The sequence below is a fragment of the Python bivittatus genome, unplaced genomic scaffold (genome assembly GCF_059951505.1).
Source record: "Python bivittatus isolate LINGU-HERP-01145 unplaced genomic scaffold, Pbiv_v1 ctg000080_np1212, whole genome shotgun sequence".
In the NCBI taxonomy this organism is placed as follows: domain Eukaryota; kingdom Metazoa; phylum Chordata; class Lepidosauria; order Squamata; family Pythonidae; genus Python; species Python bivittatus.
The window spans coordinates 74,788,535-74,808,688 of NW_028277035.1; the positions used below are offsets into that span (position 1 = coordinate 74,788,535).

Sequence of the window (20,154 nt, forward strand, 5' to 3'; positions counted from 1 at the left end):
TATGATTGCTCCAATCAGCATTATGGTTTTTGAGGGAAGAAAACCAGTAGAATTAGCAAAATGCGGAAACTTCCAATCACTGGAAAAAGATGTAAAAACACATTATGGCATAAGGAAACAATAATGTAACACTCATACTGGGAGATTCTACATTTATTTTTTTATTATTATTATATATTCAAAGTTTAAAATAGTGGTATAATTATATTACAATTTCTATCATACATACTTATAAACTATATACCTGGATTGAAATAAAAAATAATATTGAGCAAGTCCTGGTCTCCCCATGTAATGTAATTTTTATACTTTTGGTATAAAGGGTACAACATCTCTTCCCACCTCAAGCCTGTTGGAATCAAGTTGTTCTGAAATAGAGAGATAAAACGTTTGATAAAGTAGTTGTAATCACAAATTTACAATCAGAGAAGGAAGAAACCATAGCCATGGTGCACCATCTAGTTGGGATCAGTAACCAAACATCATGAAAAGAGTTGCTTTCAACAAGATGGGCCTGTCATCATTTCTCGTAGCATAGGATAAATATGCCAACAAGGATTCTATCATGACAAACTGATCTATGCATGCAATGTAAGTATTTTCTTCACAGTGATTCCACACTGGTGATTGCCTGTCAAACCTAAACATACTCAGCAGTACAATTTATTCTAGGTGCTCCTCAGTAGTATCCATTTTTGTAATAAAAACACAGTGACATAGTTTGACCCTAATATACTCATCCTACCCTTTAAATTCCGTAACTTTAATGTTAACACACTCCTCCCCCCCGCCCCACCCCTGACAGTTCTTCAGGACACAGTATGGTAATAAAAAGGAGGGTTAGCAGCTAGTTCCTATTCACTGCAAAATAATTTCCAGTGGGGCTCTGCCATATCACAAAAGTTTCATAGGAAGAGATGTTAGCCTTAAAGTACAGTTTGCATGCAGAAAGAGCAAGTTCAACCCAACTGAAGGAACCAGATGGCAAGGAGGAGGAAAAACTGCTGTTTGTAATGCTAGCAAGTAGCTGCCAATCAGAATAGATCAGAATGGGCTAAATAAGATTTAGAACTGGGTTATAGTAGAGATTCATACTACACAGAGATTGGTGCAACATACATCTTGGTATTGACACTATATTTTAGGATTCTGGAATATTTTGGTATGTATACTGTCTAATTTCTTCATGACCTGAGCAGAGATAAGCAGAACATGTCACCCCCAGTATTCTGCTTGACAAACACTATATCATTCTTCTCCACTGGATGTGCTGATTAGGGATTATGGGAGCTGAAGTCTAACATATCTGAAGGGTACCAGGCTGGGGAAGACTGGCTGAACTGATAATATTCTTAGAGTGGCAATCTTTTGTGTAGAAGCACTTGAAGGCCTACAGTGATGATCTTTTCACATAACAAAGAGTCTGCCCAAGTTAACCATTCTTTAGTGAAAGAATGTGTCTTTGAACCAATGTGAATACTTATTGATCCATGTGGTGAATGCACATTTCTCAAAAAAACATAGTCCAGGCTATGTTTTCATCATGTCAATGCCATCTGTACAAAAAGAAGCTAAACTCCATGATCTGTCAAAGTTTTACACAACTAACAAGAAATGGATTAAAAACCAACGCTACCCCAACAAAGATTTTCTTCCCAAAATAAATAAATGCTCTCCTTACCTTGAACTGGGTATTTCTTATTCGGGTTAAATTCATTAGCATGACACCAGAATTGACCCCAGTGGTTCCATAATATGGGTGGCGAGCAAACCGACTATACCAGCCAATCTTTGGTATTTCATGTTCCGGTGCCATTGCAGCCAGCTGGGTGGCATTGAAAGTTCTCAGAAAGCCCCAAATGTCATCAATGGGTCGCAGGAATAGGACATCTGTGTCCACATACAGAAGGGAATCCACATCCTTTAAAATCATCTTTGGAAAAAGCCCAGACCATTGAGAAAGCCATATACACAGGAAGACAAAAATAAATGTATTAATGACTCACAATATGGATATGTACCAGTCACAAGGCAATACCTTTGACCTGCCTTTCTGTCCAAATAAAGAGATGCTGGCACAATACCTCAGGGTCAAGTAGGCAGGAACGAAGGCAAGAGGAATAGGAGAGGGAGGGGAAGGAAGGTCAGACGCTGATCAGGAGTTTGCACTTTTTTTTTTTTTTTTTGCAAAAAAAGCCAAACGCATCAGCTTCATTTTCCTTTTAGTATTAGGGAAGTCACTTCCCAACACCAGAGTTTACAAAAAAAATTGGATTTAAAATTGTTAGTTATTAACCTGCAAGGGGAGTTCATTGCCTGCTTTAGAGAAAAATCCAATTCTTCTTTGAATGGCAATCAATGTTTTCCCTTCTTATTTGCCAACACCCCCTACTTTTGCATTGTTTTAGAGGGCTCAAAGATGAACCAAGTTTTTATCTGCTCAAGTTTTAAGCCATATCAAGTGTTAGAGAGTTTATGAAGGCACACAGTCCACAACTTTTTCCTTACCAATTATTCAGCTCCAGCCAGTTATCTAGGAGCCAAGCATAGTAAATGCTCCCTGTGTTAATTTCATAAGGAACAACCTATGTTCCCATCCAGCACAGGTTGACAGACAAACTTCAAGATCCTGTTATGCCCCCTTGTTCTGACATACTGTAAGCAATAATATCTGCACTCCATCTCTAAATTCTCAATTTGTTTCTTCCTGTGACAGAATGTATCTACGAAGGGTGGGTAGGGGGTGATGTGGTGGACTGCAGTGGACAGCAAGGTTATCAGGAAGGAGGGGGTGCATTCCAGGAAGGGCAGAGAGACAAAAGACAACACAGTGGGAGCTGGAGCGTGGGAAGCATAAGAGGTTCAGGATAGCCACTCCCTGGAATCTCCCAGGGTATATCCACTAGTTGCAGTAGTACAGATTTAGTCTGGCAAGATTCTGTTTATATGGTGTAAGCAATAAAAGAACTGAATTTGGATGAACTTGCTGTTCTTGGACTGAGCCTGACCCTTTCTTTCTCTTAATCTCCTTACAACTATCACATTCTGCTTTTAAACCCTCTGCCTTATCCATATGTTACTAAGTCTCAACCTCCCCCAACATCATCTGGAGAAGGTGAGAGCTAAGGCTTGGCACACCTGGAAGGCAGCAGGTGGGGGAAGGTTGCTTTATTAGCATATGATGCTGCTGCAGATCCCTTCCTGTAACAAATGAAGGATCAAGATCTGAATTTCAAACCTTCATCATGCATGCTGGGTGCTCTGTGATTGAGCTGTGGCCTTTTGCCACCTTGAACTGCTGGAAAGAATTGTCATGTAAGATACTGATTTACTAATTATATTGATAACAATATATCAAAAGGATGAATGATAATCAGGCTGTTAATTCTTGTTTGCCACACGCCCTCTTGTGGCCATCTGGTTCTTTATAAATCTATCCCTAATTTCAGTAATTTTATACAACGCAGCAGAGTGGATTTGAGGTTTTGCACAAATGTAGGGCGCCTCCTTCCTACTTTATCTCCCCTCTAATCTTAGAGGAAACTCACTTTGTTTGTCTTCATTCCCAAACAACTCTCTAATTAAATTTGCCAGTGCTATAGCATGAATGGGCCACCACAGTGAAATTCTGCCTCTGCAAATCCACCTTTGGAAAAATCTCCTACACATTGCTACCCTAATTTGCAAACAGAAAGGTGGGGGTAGAGCCCCACCTATGTCCCTGCTCTTTTTGCAGCATGGGTAAGCTACAAATGTAACGCATAAAACCAGGCATATCTTTAGGCTGGCAATAACAATGGAATGTATTCAGATGTATAAGCTTAGCTGCCACGTTAAAAAGACATTCACGGAACATAGGCAATAAAGAAAACTCTTAAAAGCTAAGTCTGAATCAACTTCCCTTTCGCAAGCCTTGAGGTCTCAAAAACTCAATTTTTTAATACATTTTCTGTCTTGGGTAGTTAGGTGAGCATAATCTTATTGTCAAAACTGACAAGTGAAATAGTCAGGGTAAACTGAACCAAATGATCATTTTTGGGTGTATCTTTCATCGGTTTGTATAAAGTGATTATTTAGACAAGATGTTCACAGATCCTGATGATCTACTAAGTAATCCTAGGACTACTTAAGATTCTTGTCACTTAATCAAAAGATAACCCTTTTATGTCTTTAACAGGAACATAAGTATTCACTAGGTTTGATTTGCCACTCTACTGAGTTTCTTTTTTTTTTTTCATTAAAAATAAGGACTAAAGAAGGTATATGAAGCCTCCATTGGGCTTAAGATTCCTATTTTGCCTTAGAAGCCTAAGGCAAAATCCAAAACAAAAGCCCCCCCCACCTTTTCCCTGAAACATAGCCCCCAAAGCTTGCCCAAAGCCTCAATAACATGAAAAATACCTTCATTTTGTTTCTCTCCCATTTCTCTTTTCCCTTTTATTTCATACTGCAAAGCTGCTGCAATATGAAATAAAAAGGGGGATGGGACAGGAACCAAGGCACAGACTGTCTTGTATTACTGGTTATACATTAGTCACTCTAGGAGCCTTTTTGGCTAAAGTACAATATAAAACTGCCACTAATAAATAAGCAGAATTGCTGAAGAGTTCCAAAACAAAAAGCAGATTGTGTTGCAAGTCAGCAAGAAACTAACATATTATGTGTGTCAGAACATGAACAGCACTTTATTAAAGTATATACGGGGTGACAGCATGAACTGTGATTCCTATTAACTGAAAAGGAGCAGTACATTGAAATAAGAAGTGGCAAGCCTAAATGGTATAATGACATGGATTGAAGCAGCAACTAGATGCTACAGTTCTTGAAGACAATATCTCCTGCTAAGAATGACAGTTGTCACTTTCTAATTTTATTGCATATACACATCTACCTACTCTCTCAAGATACCTTCTAGGAATAGCTAGTATAGTTTCACCTAAGTATTATATCTGAAAATGCAGGTATCGTGAGTAATCCTGCCACTTTGCTAGCTGAGAGAGCAAGACAGAGCATCTGCCAGTAAGGTACAGAATTCACAGGTCTATAGCGGTAGGCTTGGTCAATGTTCTATTTTTTAAAATAAAAATACTGAAAAAATTATCAGAGGGACAAACTTGGACAGGACAGATCTCTTTACCTTCCTGGATGCAACAGTGAAAATAGCTACAGTATGTAACTGACTGTTCCATCTTATTCAATCTTGTTTTGCCTTGAGGTATGCACATGAGGCTAATAGACTGACTTGAATAAAGGAAACAAACTTATTCTTAAAGTGTACACTTTCAAATATATATATATATATATATATATATATATATATATATATATATATTCTATTGTACAGCACAGAACAGAATTTTTGAGTCATGCAACGCTAAGTGCTACACAATTTTGAATGCCAGTGATGCTTCAGCTAACAAGCTTAAAAATTAGTGTAATATTTCTTATTTGTTGTTGTTGTTGTTTAGTTGTTAAGTCGTGTCCGACTCTTCGTGACCCCATGAACCATATTGCGCCAGGCCTTCCTGTCCTTCACTGCCTCCCTGAGTTTGCTCAGTTTCATGCTCATTGCTTCAGTGATGCTATCTAACCATCTCATCCTCTGCTGTCCTCTTCTCCTTTTGTCTTCAATCTTTCCCAGCATCAGGGTCTTCTCCAAAGAGATCTCTCTTCACATTAGGTGACCAAAGTATCTGAATTTGAGCTTCATTATCGATCCTTCCAATGAGCAATCAGGGTTGATTTCCTTTAAGATTGACTGGTTTGACCTCCTAGCAGTCCAGGGGACTCTCAAGAGTTTTCTCCATCACCACAGTTCAAAGGCATCAATTCTTCGGCGCTCAGCCTTCTTTATGGTCCAGATCTCACAGCCATACGTTACTACTGGAAAAACCATAGCTTTGACTATGCGGATCTTTGTCGGCAAGGTGACGTCTCTGCTTTTTAATATGCTATCTAGGCTTGCCATAGCTTTCCTCCCAAGGAGCAAGTGTCTTTTAATTTCATGGCTGCAGTCTCCGTCTGCGGTAATCTTGGAGCCCAAATAAATGAAGTCTGTTACTGCTTCCATTGCTACCCCTTCTATTTGCCAGGAATTGATGGGTCCAAATGCCATGATCTTAGTTTTTTTAATGTTGAGTTTCAAGCCAGCTTTTGCACTCTCCTCTTTCACCCTCATCAAGAGGCTCTTTAGTTCTTCTTCACTTTCTGCCATTAGGGTGGTATCGTCCGCATATCTGAGGTTGTTGATGATTCTCCCTGCAATCTTAATTCCGGCTTGTGATTCTTCCAGCCTGGCATTTCTCATGATGTACTCTGCATATAGGTTAAATAAGCAGGGTGACAGTATACAGTCTTGTTGTACACCTTTCCCTATTTTGAACCAATCGGTTGTTCCATGACCAGTTCTAACTGTTGCTTCTTGGCCCGCATACAGATTTCTCAGGAGACAGGTAAGGTGGTCTGGTACTCCCATCTCTTTAAGAATTTGCCAGAGTTTGTTGTGATCCACACAATCAAAGGCTTTTGCATAGTCAATGAAGCAGAAGTAGATATTTTTCTGGAACTCTCGTGCTTTCTCCATGATCCAGCGAATGTTGGCGATTTGATCTCTAGTTCCTCTGCCTCTTCGAAACCCAGCTTGTACATCCGGTAGTTCTCGGTTCATGTATTGCTGAAGCCTAGCTTGTAGGATTTTGAGCATAACCTTGCTAGCATGTGAAATGAGTGCAATTGTGCAATAGTTTGAGCATTCTTTGGCATTGCCCTTCTTTGGAATTGGAACATAAACTGACCTTTTCCAATCCCGTGGCCACTGTTGCGTTTTCCAAACTTGCTGGCATATTGAGTGCAGCACTTTAACACCATCATCTTTTAGTATTTTAAATAACTCAGCTGGAATACTGTCATCTCCACTAGCTTTGTTGTTAGCAATGCTTCCTAAGGCCCACTTGACTTCACTCTCTAGGATGTCTGGCTCAAGGTCAGTGATCACACCAGTGTGGACATCGGGGACATTAAGATCTTTCTTGTATAGTTCTTCTGTGTATTCTTGCCACCTCTTCTTAATCTCTTCTGCTTCTGTTGGGTCCCTGCCTTTTTTGTCCTTTATCATGCCCATCTTTGCACTAAACGTTCCTTTCATATCTCCAATTTTCTTGTAGAGATCTCTAGTCTTCCCCATTCTATTGTTTTCCTCGATTTCTTTGCATTGTTCATTTAAGAAGGCCTTCTTATCTCTCCTTGCTATTCTCTGGAAATCTGCATTCAGTTGCTTATATCTTTCCCTTTCACCCTTGCTTTTCGCATTCCTTCTTTCCACAGCTATTTGTAAAGCCTCATCAGACAGCCATTTTGCTTTCTTGCATTCCTTTTTCTTTGGGATGGTTTTAGTTGCTGCCTCCTGTACAATGTTACGGACCTCCGTCCATAGTTCTTCAGGCACTCTGTCTACCAAATCTAATCCTCTAAATCTATTCATCACCTTCACTGTGTACTCACAAGGAATATGATCTAAGTCATACCTGAGTGGTCTAGTGGTTTTCCCTACATTCTTCAATTTAAGCCTAAATTTTGCAGTAAGAAGCTCATGATCTGAGCCACAGTCAGCTCCTGGTCTTGTTTTTGCTGTCTGTATAGAGCTTCTCCATCTTTGGCTGCAAAGTATATAATCAATCTGGTTTCGGTATTGACCATCTGGTGATGTCCATGTGTAGAGTCGTCTCTTGTGTTGTTGGAAAAGAGTGTTTGCTATGACTAGCTTGTTCTCTTGACAGAACTCTATTAGCCTTTGCCCTGCTTCATTTGTACTCCAAGGCCAAACTTGCCTGTTATTCCGATTACTCCTTGACTTCCTACTTTAGCATTCCAATCCCCTATGATGAAAAGGACATCTTTTTTTGGTGCTAGTTCTAGAAGGTGTTGTAGGTCTTCATAGAAGCGGTCAACTTCAGCTTCTTCAGCATCAGTGGTTGGGGCATAGACTTGGATGACTGTGATATTGAATGGTTTGCCTTGGATACGCACTGAGATCATTCTGTCGTTTTTGAGGTTGTACCCCATTACTGCCTTTCCCACTCTCTTGTTGACTATGAGTGCAACTCCATTTCTTCTAAGGGTTTCTTGCCCATAGTAGTAGATATAATGGTCACCCGAATTAAATTCACCCATTCCCGTCCATTTCAGTTCGCTGATTCCCAAGATGTCGATGTTCAATCTTGTCATCTCATGTTTGACCACATCCAGCTTGCCTTGGTTCATAGATCTTACATTCCAGGTACCTATACAATATTGTTCTTTACAGCATCGGACCTTCTTTTCGCTTCCAGATACATCCACAGCTGAATGTCCTTTCGGCTTTGGCCCAGCCACTTCACTGTTTCTGGAGCTACTTGAAATTGCCCTCCACTCTTCCCCAGTAGCATATTGGACACCTTCCAACCTGAGGGGCTCATCTTCTGGTGTCATATCTTTTACCCTTTTGACATTGTCCATGGGGTTTTCTTGGCAAGGATACTGGAGTGGGTTGCCATTTCCTTCTCCAGTGGACCACATTTTGTCAGAACTCTCTGTCATGACCTGTCCGTCTTGGGTGGCCCTGCACGGTATAGCTCATGGCTTCACTGAGTTACGCAAGCCCCTTCACCACGACAAGGCAGTGATCCATGAAGGGGAATATTTCTTATATATATGCCTAATTATAGTACAAATGCTGTTGCTAAAAATGATGCTTTGAAGCCAATTTTGGAGGGATTCTAGGGGCCACACACTAGGCTTTGTGTGTATGTATGGGGGGAGGGGATAAGTAATGCTTTGACCTGAAGTTGCTGTCTGCTGCAAATCAGAAAATTCCTCCTTCCCACCAGCCAACTTACGAACCACTTATAGATGTAATATTTTCTTTCAGAGTTCTTGGAATTAAGAAGACAAAAAACATAAATGATCATTTGTCTTTGTCTTCTGCTCCCATGATTGTTTCCCTGCCAATATCCTTGGATGCCAGTGACGTCTTCCTGGAGATTCTGGACACCATGTTAGCCCTCCCCCACAAGTTCTGCTGTGCTGCCTCATCATGGTGGGGCGGGGGGTGTTCCTGGGAGGGATGAGCGAAGAATGTCAGGAGTGTATGCCAAGAGTATATATTCCCAACAGGGTCATCCAAGGCGTGAAAGTCACCCCGGCCCCCCAGCTAAAGCATGCAGGTACCTCTAATGGAAAGCAGCAATATAGGAGTTGCTGGACGCAGATGATCACCTTAGTGACAATGGCAGAGGCATCAAGTCATACTGCACAGGAGAAGGCAACAGTAAACCGCTCTTATTTTTTTATGGAAAAAAATCACATGGATAGAAATTATAAAATGATTTATGGTGCGAAATGATGGGCCCGTCAGCTCGGATGGCATTCAACATGCTACTGGGGAAGAGCTGAAGATCTTTCAGAGTACTATTGGTGCTTATGACATGGTTAGATTAAAGCCTTTGGGATATCTACTTGCTGATGTTGCTATATAGGAAAAGAAAATCTGAAGTTGCAAAGACGGAATTACAGTGGAACATGGAACATAAGAAGCATGAACATGGGAAAGCTCAACAAAGTGAAAGATGAAATGAAATGACTAGAAATTGACTTCTTAGGCATCAGCGAATTGAGATGGACTGGAATTGGACACTTTCAGTCAGAAGATCACATTGTTTATTACATAGGAATAAACAGGAATATAGAAATCAAGCTGACTATATTATTGTAAAAGGAGGTAGAGGAGCTCATTTACAGCATCGAAGACATGACCAAGTGCTGACTGTGGAACAGGTCATGAACTGCTCATGTGCAAGCTCCAAGTTAAGCTAAAAAAGAAAGCCAGTCAGCTTCCACAATATGATCTTGAACATATACCCACTATTTTCAAGGAGAACATCAGGAATCATTTTGAAGTTCCAAACCTCATTGATAGAGAACCAGAGAAATTATGGAATGAACTTAAATAAGTTGTTAAAGATAAATATGAAAAGGGATTGTCAAAAATGAGGAAACAGAAGAAAGCAAACTGGATGTCAGAACAAACCATGGAAATTACCAAGAAGAGAAGAGAAGCCAAAGCCGAGAAAGACAAAAATCTCAAAAAGGAACTTAACAAAGGGGTTCAGAGAGCTATTAGAAGAGACAAGAAGCAATATTACAACAACATCTGTAAAGGCATTGAAGGTGGAAACAGACATGGAAAAACAAGGAAAATCTTTTAAAAATCTCTGAACTCAGAAGGAAGTTCCAGCCTTGAATTGGTATGCTAAAGGACACAAGTAGACTGATAGTAACTGATTCAAAGGAGATCAAACAAAGATGGAAAGCGTATACTGAAATACTGTACAAACATCCAAGATACCTTAGAAGATATTCCCCACTTATGAGAAACTCTAGTACTAGAAAATGAAATTAGATCAGCACTCCAGTCATTACCAAGTCGGAAGGCTACAGGAACTGATGGAATACCCACTGAAATATGGCAAGGAACAGAAGAAGAATCAGTAAAGGTTCTAAACAAGCTATGTCAGCAAATCTGGAAAACGACACAGTGGCCGACAGATTAAAAGAGGTCAGTCTACATTCCAATACCAAAAAAAGGAGACTTAACAGAGTGTGCAAACTATTGTACAATATCCTTAATTTCACATGCTAGTAAAATAATGCTTAGGATCATCCAACGCAGATTAGAGCTCTACATGGAAAAAGAGATGCCAGATGTTCAAGCTGGCTTTTAAAAAGAATGAGGAACATAAGACATTATTGCTGATGCACATGGGATAACTGAGAAAGCCAAAGAATACCCAAAAGAAGTCACTATGTGCTTCAGTGATTGTAAATGCTCATAGCTTCAGTGGATGGAGTTGGTAATTACCAGAATAGAGAAAGCACAGAGGTGAATTAATTTCCTCCTGCTGAGGCTTGATGGGAAAACCCTTCTTGCAGCTTGATATATGCACAAAGGAAATCTCCCACTGGCATCTCTGGGGATTTTTCCCAACAAGCAACAGCATCTGCAGAGGACAGATTTTCTTCAGATATGAAGCAGTGGAGGAATAAGTTAAATTTCCCCTTCCCACAATCCCAAATATTACCAAGGCCCTTCTCTAATTGGGTACTATTTACATTGTTTAAAAACCCTCAAGCCATAATTAATCATAACTAATTTGGCCCAGAGCCAATTAAATAAACATGTACTGTCTGCACAGCATCCATTTCTTTCCCCATGCATCTATTGCTATCACTGGCCCTACATTAGTCCCACATCTTGGCTAGAAGGTTTCTTGACTATATTGTGGGAGTGGAACAAGTATAATGAGTACTCCAAACAATCCCAATATGTATTAGTCCACAAGTTCCATCCTTCCCAGCAGGCATGAGAATGATGGATGTTGTGGCCCCACATATCCAGGAGACATTGGATTGGAAAAGGTTGCCTGAAGAAAATCAGGCAGTTCAGTTTAGACTGCAAGCAGCCACAAAGGCAGTAAATGACATTTTCATCTACTTGATACTCTTCTGACCCATCCTCACAAGGCAAATTATAATAAAAATCTTGAAATGAAACCAATGAAACCTCACCAGTCAAGATCACTGTCTTTTTCTTGTTACGTGCTATGCCTCCTTAGTTTGCTATTGTGCTCAGTTGCAGGATGGGGGTGGTTCTAAATGGAAGCTTTTTGAGTGTAACACACACAAAACAAACATATGGAAGTATGATCTTGATTTCCTTGGTTTTGAAAGGATAGAACTGAGCAATGAAGGAACTGTGGACAAAAGGACCACTTTGCATTCAGGTTTCAAACTTTAAGACCAATAAAGCCTCTTAAGTCCTTGAGCTTCACATCATTCTGCAGACCTTACCGGAAGAAAGAGGCGTTGGGCAGCACACGGCTTGAATAATTTTCTCCACTCTTGAGCATTTCCAACTGAGAAGGAGATTGGGTAGACATTGTATTCAAACTTCTTTGAGAAAGAGAGAGGCCATTCCTCTAACTGTAAAGCACAAGAAGGAAAGGGAGAATTAGCATTCCTGAGAGGATGGTTTTATGGGTGTAGAAATCCTATTGTAGATTTAAACATATTCAAGCCATGCACTAACTAAGGCTGAGCTTTACTGAGGACTTATGAGCAGAAAGAGTTTAGCCACCATTAACTTACGGCTGACAGAGCTTTCTAAGTGAATCTGTAGGCTTTTAAACAAATCTGAGGCTTAGTGGTTGTTTTTAAACAAAGAAATCACTGAAAGAGACTCACTTTCCTCTCAAATTCAGGCTTCAGGGAATCCTCAGCAAAAATATGAAATTTGAGCTTCTTGTTGCTAAATAGAACTGCTGATTTCAGCATGTTGAGAGTTTCTAGCAGGCGGTCGCCACATGCTACAACTGCCAGATGCATCCATTGCACTGAAAACTGGGCTGTAGAATGCTTCTGGTCCTTTGGTCTCCTAAAAATAATTGTTTAAAAATGTACATGGATCATAATCACTATCTTAGGGTACCATTAAACATTAAATAAGTGCAATATATGGATATCAGAAGAGGTTGTCACAGGTTATTTTCATTAGGATACTGAACCAGCACATGGTTAAGGTATCAACATCTTCCTCAATTGTCTTCTATCAAGATCGCTTGGGTTCTGTTCCAGGGAGGGAATTCCACACAGCAGAGGCAACAAAAATGTATTTACTGCTGTCAAGCAAAACATGGGTAGTTTCAGCTGTTTCAGAAAACAATCACAAGTGAGACATGAAAATGGCTCTAACATCAGGTCAGCAGCCTTCCTGATTGTGGAGATATATTTGCAAACATGCCAAAGGTCTCACTGTTCCAGAGGCAGAGTTACTTAAATGCTTTTTCTTTCACAGCTTTCAGTCATTCTGCCCTTTCTTACAAGCCTGAATTACTGATGTACCACTTAGCAATAAATACAGCTCACTGTTTAACACCATGTGTTGATGCCTACATATTCAAAGGTCTTCTGAAATGTCCAGAATTGACATGCAGATAGAAATGGTTTATTCAGAATAATGTCATTAATCTGAAAGCATGATTCTCAGCACAGAATCATGGCTCTTCTGGTGCAAAATACAAATGGTTTTGAGATTATTTCATCCATAAAAAGTACACATATTTTTTCACCAAGAAACTAAAATAAGGTCTCATAATAGCTGCTGCTCTATATTGCAGCATAAATCTACTTGTGCCTTAAGGGACACTAGATTTCAGTACCTCACAAGTTCAGCAATGCAATATATTTCATTAATTGCTTAAAAGTCCATAGGCTTTTGTCTTAATTAAACCTCTGTTTTTGCAGTGGATAAATAATGGCATAAGGCATTTATGCAAATAGTATTTACTTTCCAGCCAATTAGCGAAAAACCTACTGAATTATTAAAGGACATAATTGGTTGCTTCCGTGTTTTGTGCACTTTCCCCCTTCCGACTATTCTGCTTTTTGCCCACTTCTTCTAGCTTGTTCTTAATTGCATCACTAAATCAAGCCGTATACCAGAAGTGCAACACTCTGATGTGGCTGTTGCCTATGCATTCCCATTAAAGCATGAAAAACCCTAGCAGCCAAGTGTGCTAATGCCAAATATGGCCCTTTAACCAGGAATGCTAATTTTATGCAGAAGATGGCCCCTGGCCTTGGATTCCTGGAAACATCAGGGTTTCTTGGATGAGGGAATGCTTGCACAATCCTGTACAGATGATCACCAGCTGAAGAGCAGAAGCCCCATTACACCAGAGTTAACTTTAGTGGGATTGGAAAACATTAAAAACTGCTACCATCTCCATCTTGCCTCAGCAAGTACTCTGTCCAGTTTGTCAAAACAGATCATAATTAGTTTTCCCAATTTTCCACACTTCAGATGTGGAATCCTAGAAGTATTTATTTATTTTAATGAATAAGGCTGCCCATCTCAAATTCATGACTCTGGGCGGCTAACCACAGTTAAAAACACCATAAAGAAACATATAACAGTAAAACAACAACACACATATAATTAGCAGCCAAAATAAACAGAAAATCCCAAGTAGCAAACCAACATAACCATTGCACAAGCTTTGCCACGCTTCCAGATTCCCAAGCCCAGTGACAAAACCATGTCTGTAAAGCCTTGCAAATTCGGTTATTTGAAAACCAGGGAGACAGCCTTCTTTGTGGTAGCGCCTTGTTTATGGGACTTATTCCAGGATGACTCATTCAGTGCCTTTTCCATTCTAAGCAAAGGCTTCTTGTTTCTTTGTTTTAAATTTGCCAGCCTTTTGCAACCTATCATTTTTATTATTTAGCTAGTGGTTTGCTGTAATTTGATATAATTTCAATTTTATAAATGCTCCTAACAACTATATATTACAGAACAATAAAAACATCAACCTCTGAATTTCTATCTGGCATTTGGGAACAGCATCAGGTACTGATACCTGGAGGTCATAAGATCAGTTACATTTTTAGCTTTTTACTCAACTTCAAAATTGAATTCATGAAGTATTTCAAATGAGTGTTTTTGTTATCCACCTCAGTCTTTGAAGGTAGCAGAAGGAATACATTCAGATAAACAGAGAAACAGATACTGCTGGCCAGTTGCTTGGAGTATCCAAATTAGTAATTTCCAGGCTATCATCTTCATTTCCTCCACAACCATATCTTGCCTGTGTGGAAAGTTGGTATTCCTCAGTGGGCTGAATTTGGATCTAAAGCAGAGATTCACAAACTTTCTTGGTTCACGGTACCCTTAGTGTCTCTGTAATTTGTTCACAGTGCCTCTACCCAAAACAAGTACCTAACAGTTACATTTATTAAATAGTTGGGTCCAAATTTAAAACATCCCACGGCATTGTTTAAATTCACTGTGGTGCCCCAGAGTGCCACAGTGTACAATTTGGGAACTGCGAATCTAACACTTGAGTTCCTGATTGACCTCCTAAAGAACCTCAGAAAGACTTGTGAGCATTTTTGATGGGCAGAATAACAGACTGGATGCATGGAACCCAATGTAATTTGGGGGGGGGGGTGACTTGGACTACTATGTGAATTCAGCCATTGTGTTATAGGATTTGTGATAGGATTACTGGATGTGTGAACCCACTGAACTGTAGTTTATTCAACAAATAACAGTTATGCAAATTGAAGCTTTACACAAAGCCTTTATGGCTCAAGACTTGAGTATCTGCGAAATTGCCTTCTCAAGTGGAATTTGCACCTCAGTGAGATCCAGTAGGGAAGGCTTATTGTGGGTCCAAATGCCTAGAGAATGTCAGTATCAGGGTTTCCAAGGGTAAGCTTCCTGCATGGCAACTATCCTCCTCTGGAACTGGGTACTCTTACAGCTAAGGTCACTCTATCCTTGTGGATGGTTTGGAAGTCGATCACGACTTGGGTCTTCTGGATGGCTTTCGGGAGAGGTGAACATAACAAAATAACATTATTATTTTTTTAAAGGTCATAAAAAGAAATAGAGCTAATACCAAACTACAACAACTATCTCTGTGCTGTCAATAGATACACACACACATAATTTGCTATTAGCTCCCCATCATAGCAATGATGGCAGCTTTGGACAAAAGCACAGATGGCATGCACCTTAGTGAGAACTTCTGAATAAACATGACTAGGAGCAGATTGCTAGTCTCCTTTCTTGCTTCTGCTAGAGCTAGCTTGCATATATCCAGGCACGTATATCCAGCAAAATCACATAAGCAAGAACATTTTGCTGAAGCTTTGAGATCCCCTTCATTAAATTCCATAAACAAAATCTATGCAGGTACATTGGAGAGGGTGGGGTGAGGTTGACAGGAACATGGAGTGGCGGAGACAATTCTCAATGGCTGGATGAAGATTAAAAATAAGGATGATATCTCTTAAGGAGCACAACTTGGCTGCAAGCCTATGTAACACAAAGCATTAAGCACTTCAAACAATGCTACATGAAAGCCTGGAGGAACAGTTGCTGAGAATAGCCCTTCACATATGCCACAAAATATGCCCTGGGAAGGGCTCTACCAGCTATATGAGCCCCAAAACAGATCCCAGGATCTCCTGTGGACTCTGTGGCAAAAGACCAACTGTAATACAAAGATTTTCCTTTCCAGCAAGCTTAGATGAATTTCACATCAACCTCAGCTTGATTTCTGTCAAGTTTCAATCACTTCAAAGATAGACAAAGCAGCACTTATCTGCTAAAAGCAGCCCCAAATATCTTACAGTCTGGGTTAATCATGTATATTTCAAAAGCAAGGAAATAGCAGCAAGGAAATATATTTGTGCTTTGCAATGTTTTTGTTACATGTAATTGAAACTACAATCTTAAGCATAGTCATAGCAAAATTCAGTTTATGTTTACTCAGAAGATAGTACTCTCCTGGGAGTGGGATTCCATATAGAGATGTGAAAGGGGGGTGCGGGGTGGGAGAGAGAGACTGAAAAAATTCAAGAGAAACATTTGTTTTGTTCCCCAAGGTCTTCCATTTTTTTTAATCTTTGAAAATACAGGAAAATTGAACTATGGAATATTTCTAAATATTTTATTTAAATGTATTTCTTTCTTTACTGACACTTATATGCCACTCCAACAAGCTTATATTCCCTTCAGCAGTTGAATAGATCCATCCTTCCTGCAGAGATCCAGCCCAACAGCAATCAGAGAACGATCTGACCATGACAAAGGACAGATGTGAATCTCCACCACCCTCAGATCATGTGCCATCTGTTCTGAGGCAAAAACAAGGCCTAATGTGTAGCCACCCATATGAGTTGGGACCACGATGGCATGGGACAAGCCCATGGCTGTCATGATGGCCATGAATTCCCAAGCTGCCTCAGAGCTCAACCCTAGGAATGGCTGATCGAAGTTTAGCAGCACAAATCTGGGGATCCCCACTGCCACCACTACAGTGAGATCAAACAGCCCTGGGGGGGGGGGTGCTGCTCTGCATCAGGGGGATGTTACAACAGTAGCAGTCCCCACCTGTTCCTGGCACCCAGCTTGAGAAGCAACACCTCACACCCAGATATCTTCAGGCTTCTGATCATGTCTGAGCCAGCATGACTCTCTTAGCTCATGTCACTCTCATATCCGAGGTAGGCAGGTGAAGCATTAGGGGGTCTTTGCCCAAGGACCCTTACTGGTAAGGTAGGTACCAGATGGGATTCAAACCCTAGTCTCCCGCGTCAAAGGGCAGCGCTCTAACCACTATGTTATCCAGCCGCCAAAAATGTCTGTTGGACTTCCTTGATGTTTGTCAAACTGTCAAACATTATTTTTTTTTTAAAAAAATGATCTCTCTGTGTGTGTGCAGCCACAAGCTCAGGCCGGGCATGTGGGATGGTTGCTGTCCCATCTTCATTCAACCAGGTTTAAGTCATACAAAGCCAGTCTGCTCTCTCATTCACAATCAGATTGTGGATGAGTTGAGATGTATTGCAGACAGGCCTAGCATTAAGCAGCAGCTTAATACCTAAGACAAATATTTGTATATTGCTATCAAACCTTTATTTTCCCAAATGATTTCTTTAAAACTTTTAGACTTTTAGTACAGGTCATTACAAATCCTAGGTACATGAGGTATGGAATACAACTATCAAAGGCAAGGATGAGAATGCATTTCTTCCTCAGGAGCACAAATTACTGGTTCGCTGAGATTATTTGCACACTGGATATTCTGGCAAGTGAGCAGAAGGAGACTGCAAGCAGCAGAGAAATTTAACTTCATCTGATATTTTTTGTTTTGCTTGTTTTGGTTTTTGGTTTTTGGTTTTGTTTTTCCAGGAGAGTCTAGACAAGAGAGTATGTGAAGGGGGGAAATGTCTGGAGCTGCACACTCTTTGGGAGATTCATGGACATGGATAAGGAGGCAAGACCCCTGGTGACCTGCAGAGAATGTGCCTTGTTTGTGTTCCCGCCTGAGGTGGGCTCCTCCTGATGTGCACCAAGTGCAAACTCATTGTGCTGCTGGAAAAGAAAGTGGAGGAGTGGAGGCATGCCTGGCCATACTGAGACTCATTAGAGAAGATGAGGAGTTTCTGGATAAGGCAGAAGGATGTTTTCTGTTCCCAGCCTTCCTTCTTCCTGCCCTGCTAACTTCGACCCTGACACTAAGAGAAAATGACAGTTCAGGGAATGAAAATAGTTAATTGACTATATTTCTTTGAGCCCAAGAGCACCCATCTTTGACGAAGACTTTGATCAAAGTTCTGATAAATATGATCTGTCAAGCTGTAATTAGCCACAGTGGGCAAGGATTTAAAGGACAGGTTGCCCATAAGGCAGCTGTAAGAATTCTCAGCCTGAACAACTAAGATTCAGCTAGATTAGAGTGAAGTTTTAGATATCTCCCAAGATAATTATGCAACAAAATGTGGAGTCCAATTCAGAGCAGCTGTGAGCAATTTTTTAGGCAAAGTGCCTTGGAAACATATCACATTGAGCCAGTAAATACCAGCAAAAAGCCAAAATCTTTTAAGGCCTTTAACTACCCAGAGCTGAGTCGATGCTCTAAGCAGCAAAGCCAGGATATTGTACTACCGCATTTACTGTCACTAAGCATGCCCTAAAATTTGAACATGTACTATGTGTAAATTGTTTTCCACCAATACTACACTGCTGTTAGCCTTTACACCATCACAAAGCAGTAAATCACAGGCTTTTTCCTCTTACCCATACCAAATACTATAACTAATACCTGACCAGTCTTTTGATGGTATTGGGTGGCAGCTGATAAATGCTGATAATTCTCTCTAGCCTGAGAACCACTGATACCCTATTTTGTCAAACATTAGCTCTTTCTATATTTCTGGTCCCAGCCCATACTCTACATCTCTGGTATGCATACTGTATGCTGCTAAGCATACTCATTTGATTTGAAAACAAAAAGTTTTCAAAACCTTTGTAACAAGATCAGATCTAAAACTTGACAGAAAAGGAATATGGTTTTAAGGACCACCCATGAAATCAAGTCTTCTAATTACCTGAATTGGGTGCCATTAGATTTCATTTCTTTGTAAGTAAAACATCAAGGAATAATTTGCATACAGTATGTGAACAAGCTACTTAAGATCAGATGTGAGATGGGACATCCATATCACCTCACACATGAAAGCTTTTCAAAGGAATGATTCACAGATTCAGCAAAAAACAAGTAATACATGCATAAACCACCAAGTCTTTCCATGGCTTGACTTAAAGCTTTGTTTATCTACCTGAAAATATTGACCATTTACCTGAATCTAACAACTGTCTCTACTTTTCCCACAGAACTTCAATGACTGTCAGCCATTACACTAGCAAGGAACATGATATATCCTTAAACTTGGACTAGTCTGGAACTAAGACAATCAGTTTTACTGTGAGTGATGTTGACTACCTTGTTGATTTCTCTGCCAAGCCCTTGAGCCAGAACAAGAACAAGTTGGAAAGGGCCAATAAACCACCTGACCAAACATTTTGATTCAAAGGGGACATACGCCAGCAGCTTAGAAAGACACTGTGGTGCACCTCCTCAAGAAGCCCTGTAGAGATCCATTCACACTTACTATCACCCTATCTCTGTCATCCTCTATTTGGGAAGGGTAGTTGAGATGATGGTTGTGTATAGCTATGTTGTATCCTAGAGGAAATAGGTTGTCTGGACTCTTTCAGTATGGGTTCAGACTTGGACATGGGATGCAGGTGGTCTTTGTCAGGACCCAGATAGAAAAAATGCACCCTCTTGGTTCTCCTAGAGGCCTCATACCATTGATCGTAGCACACTTCTGGAGTACCTGTGAAGGCTGAGGATTGGACACAATGTTAGTGGATGGTTCTAGCTGGTGGTAGTAGGGGGGGAAAGACTGGCACAGTGGCTGCTCCAATATGGAGTGCCACAGAGTTTGTCCCCACCCCCACCCCCTTTAACATCTACATAAAGCCACTGGAACAGGTCATCTGTCAGTTTGAGGCATGGTATCATCAGTATTTACATTGCTACCCTGGGCCATGCAGGAGATGCTGTCAATATCTTGAACTGGTGTCTAGAAGTTGTCAGGGTCTGGATGGGACAAAACACGCTGCAGCTTAAACCTTCTGAGGCGTTACTGTCTGTAAATTGGGGTACTCTGAGAGCTCTGGTGTTTTCTCTCAATGAGGTGGTA

The 20,154-nt window shown here is 40.4% G+C and overlaps 1 protein-coding gene across 1 annotated transcript in view; it reads right to left on the reverse strand.

The window, feature by feature from the left end:
• GXYLT2 (glucoside xylosyltransferase 2) overlaps positions 1-20,154 on the reverse strand; it is a 41,359-nt gene that overhangs the window by 10,507 nt on the left and 10,698 nt on the right. The window contains exons 2-5 of the mRNA XM_088134337.1: positions 12,277-12,466; positions 11,884-12,015; positions 1,682-1,933; positions 245-368 (exon numbers count right to left, since the gene is read on the reverse strand). Of these exons, the coding sequence (XP_087990463.1) occupies positions 245-368; positions 1,682-1,933; positions 11,884-12,015; positions 12,277-12,466 (698 nt within the window). The remainder of the gene's footprint in view (positions 1-244; positions 369-1,681; positions 1,934-11,883; positions 12,016-12,276; positions 12,467-20,154) is intronic.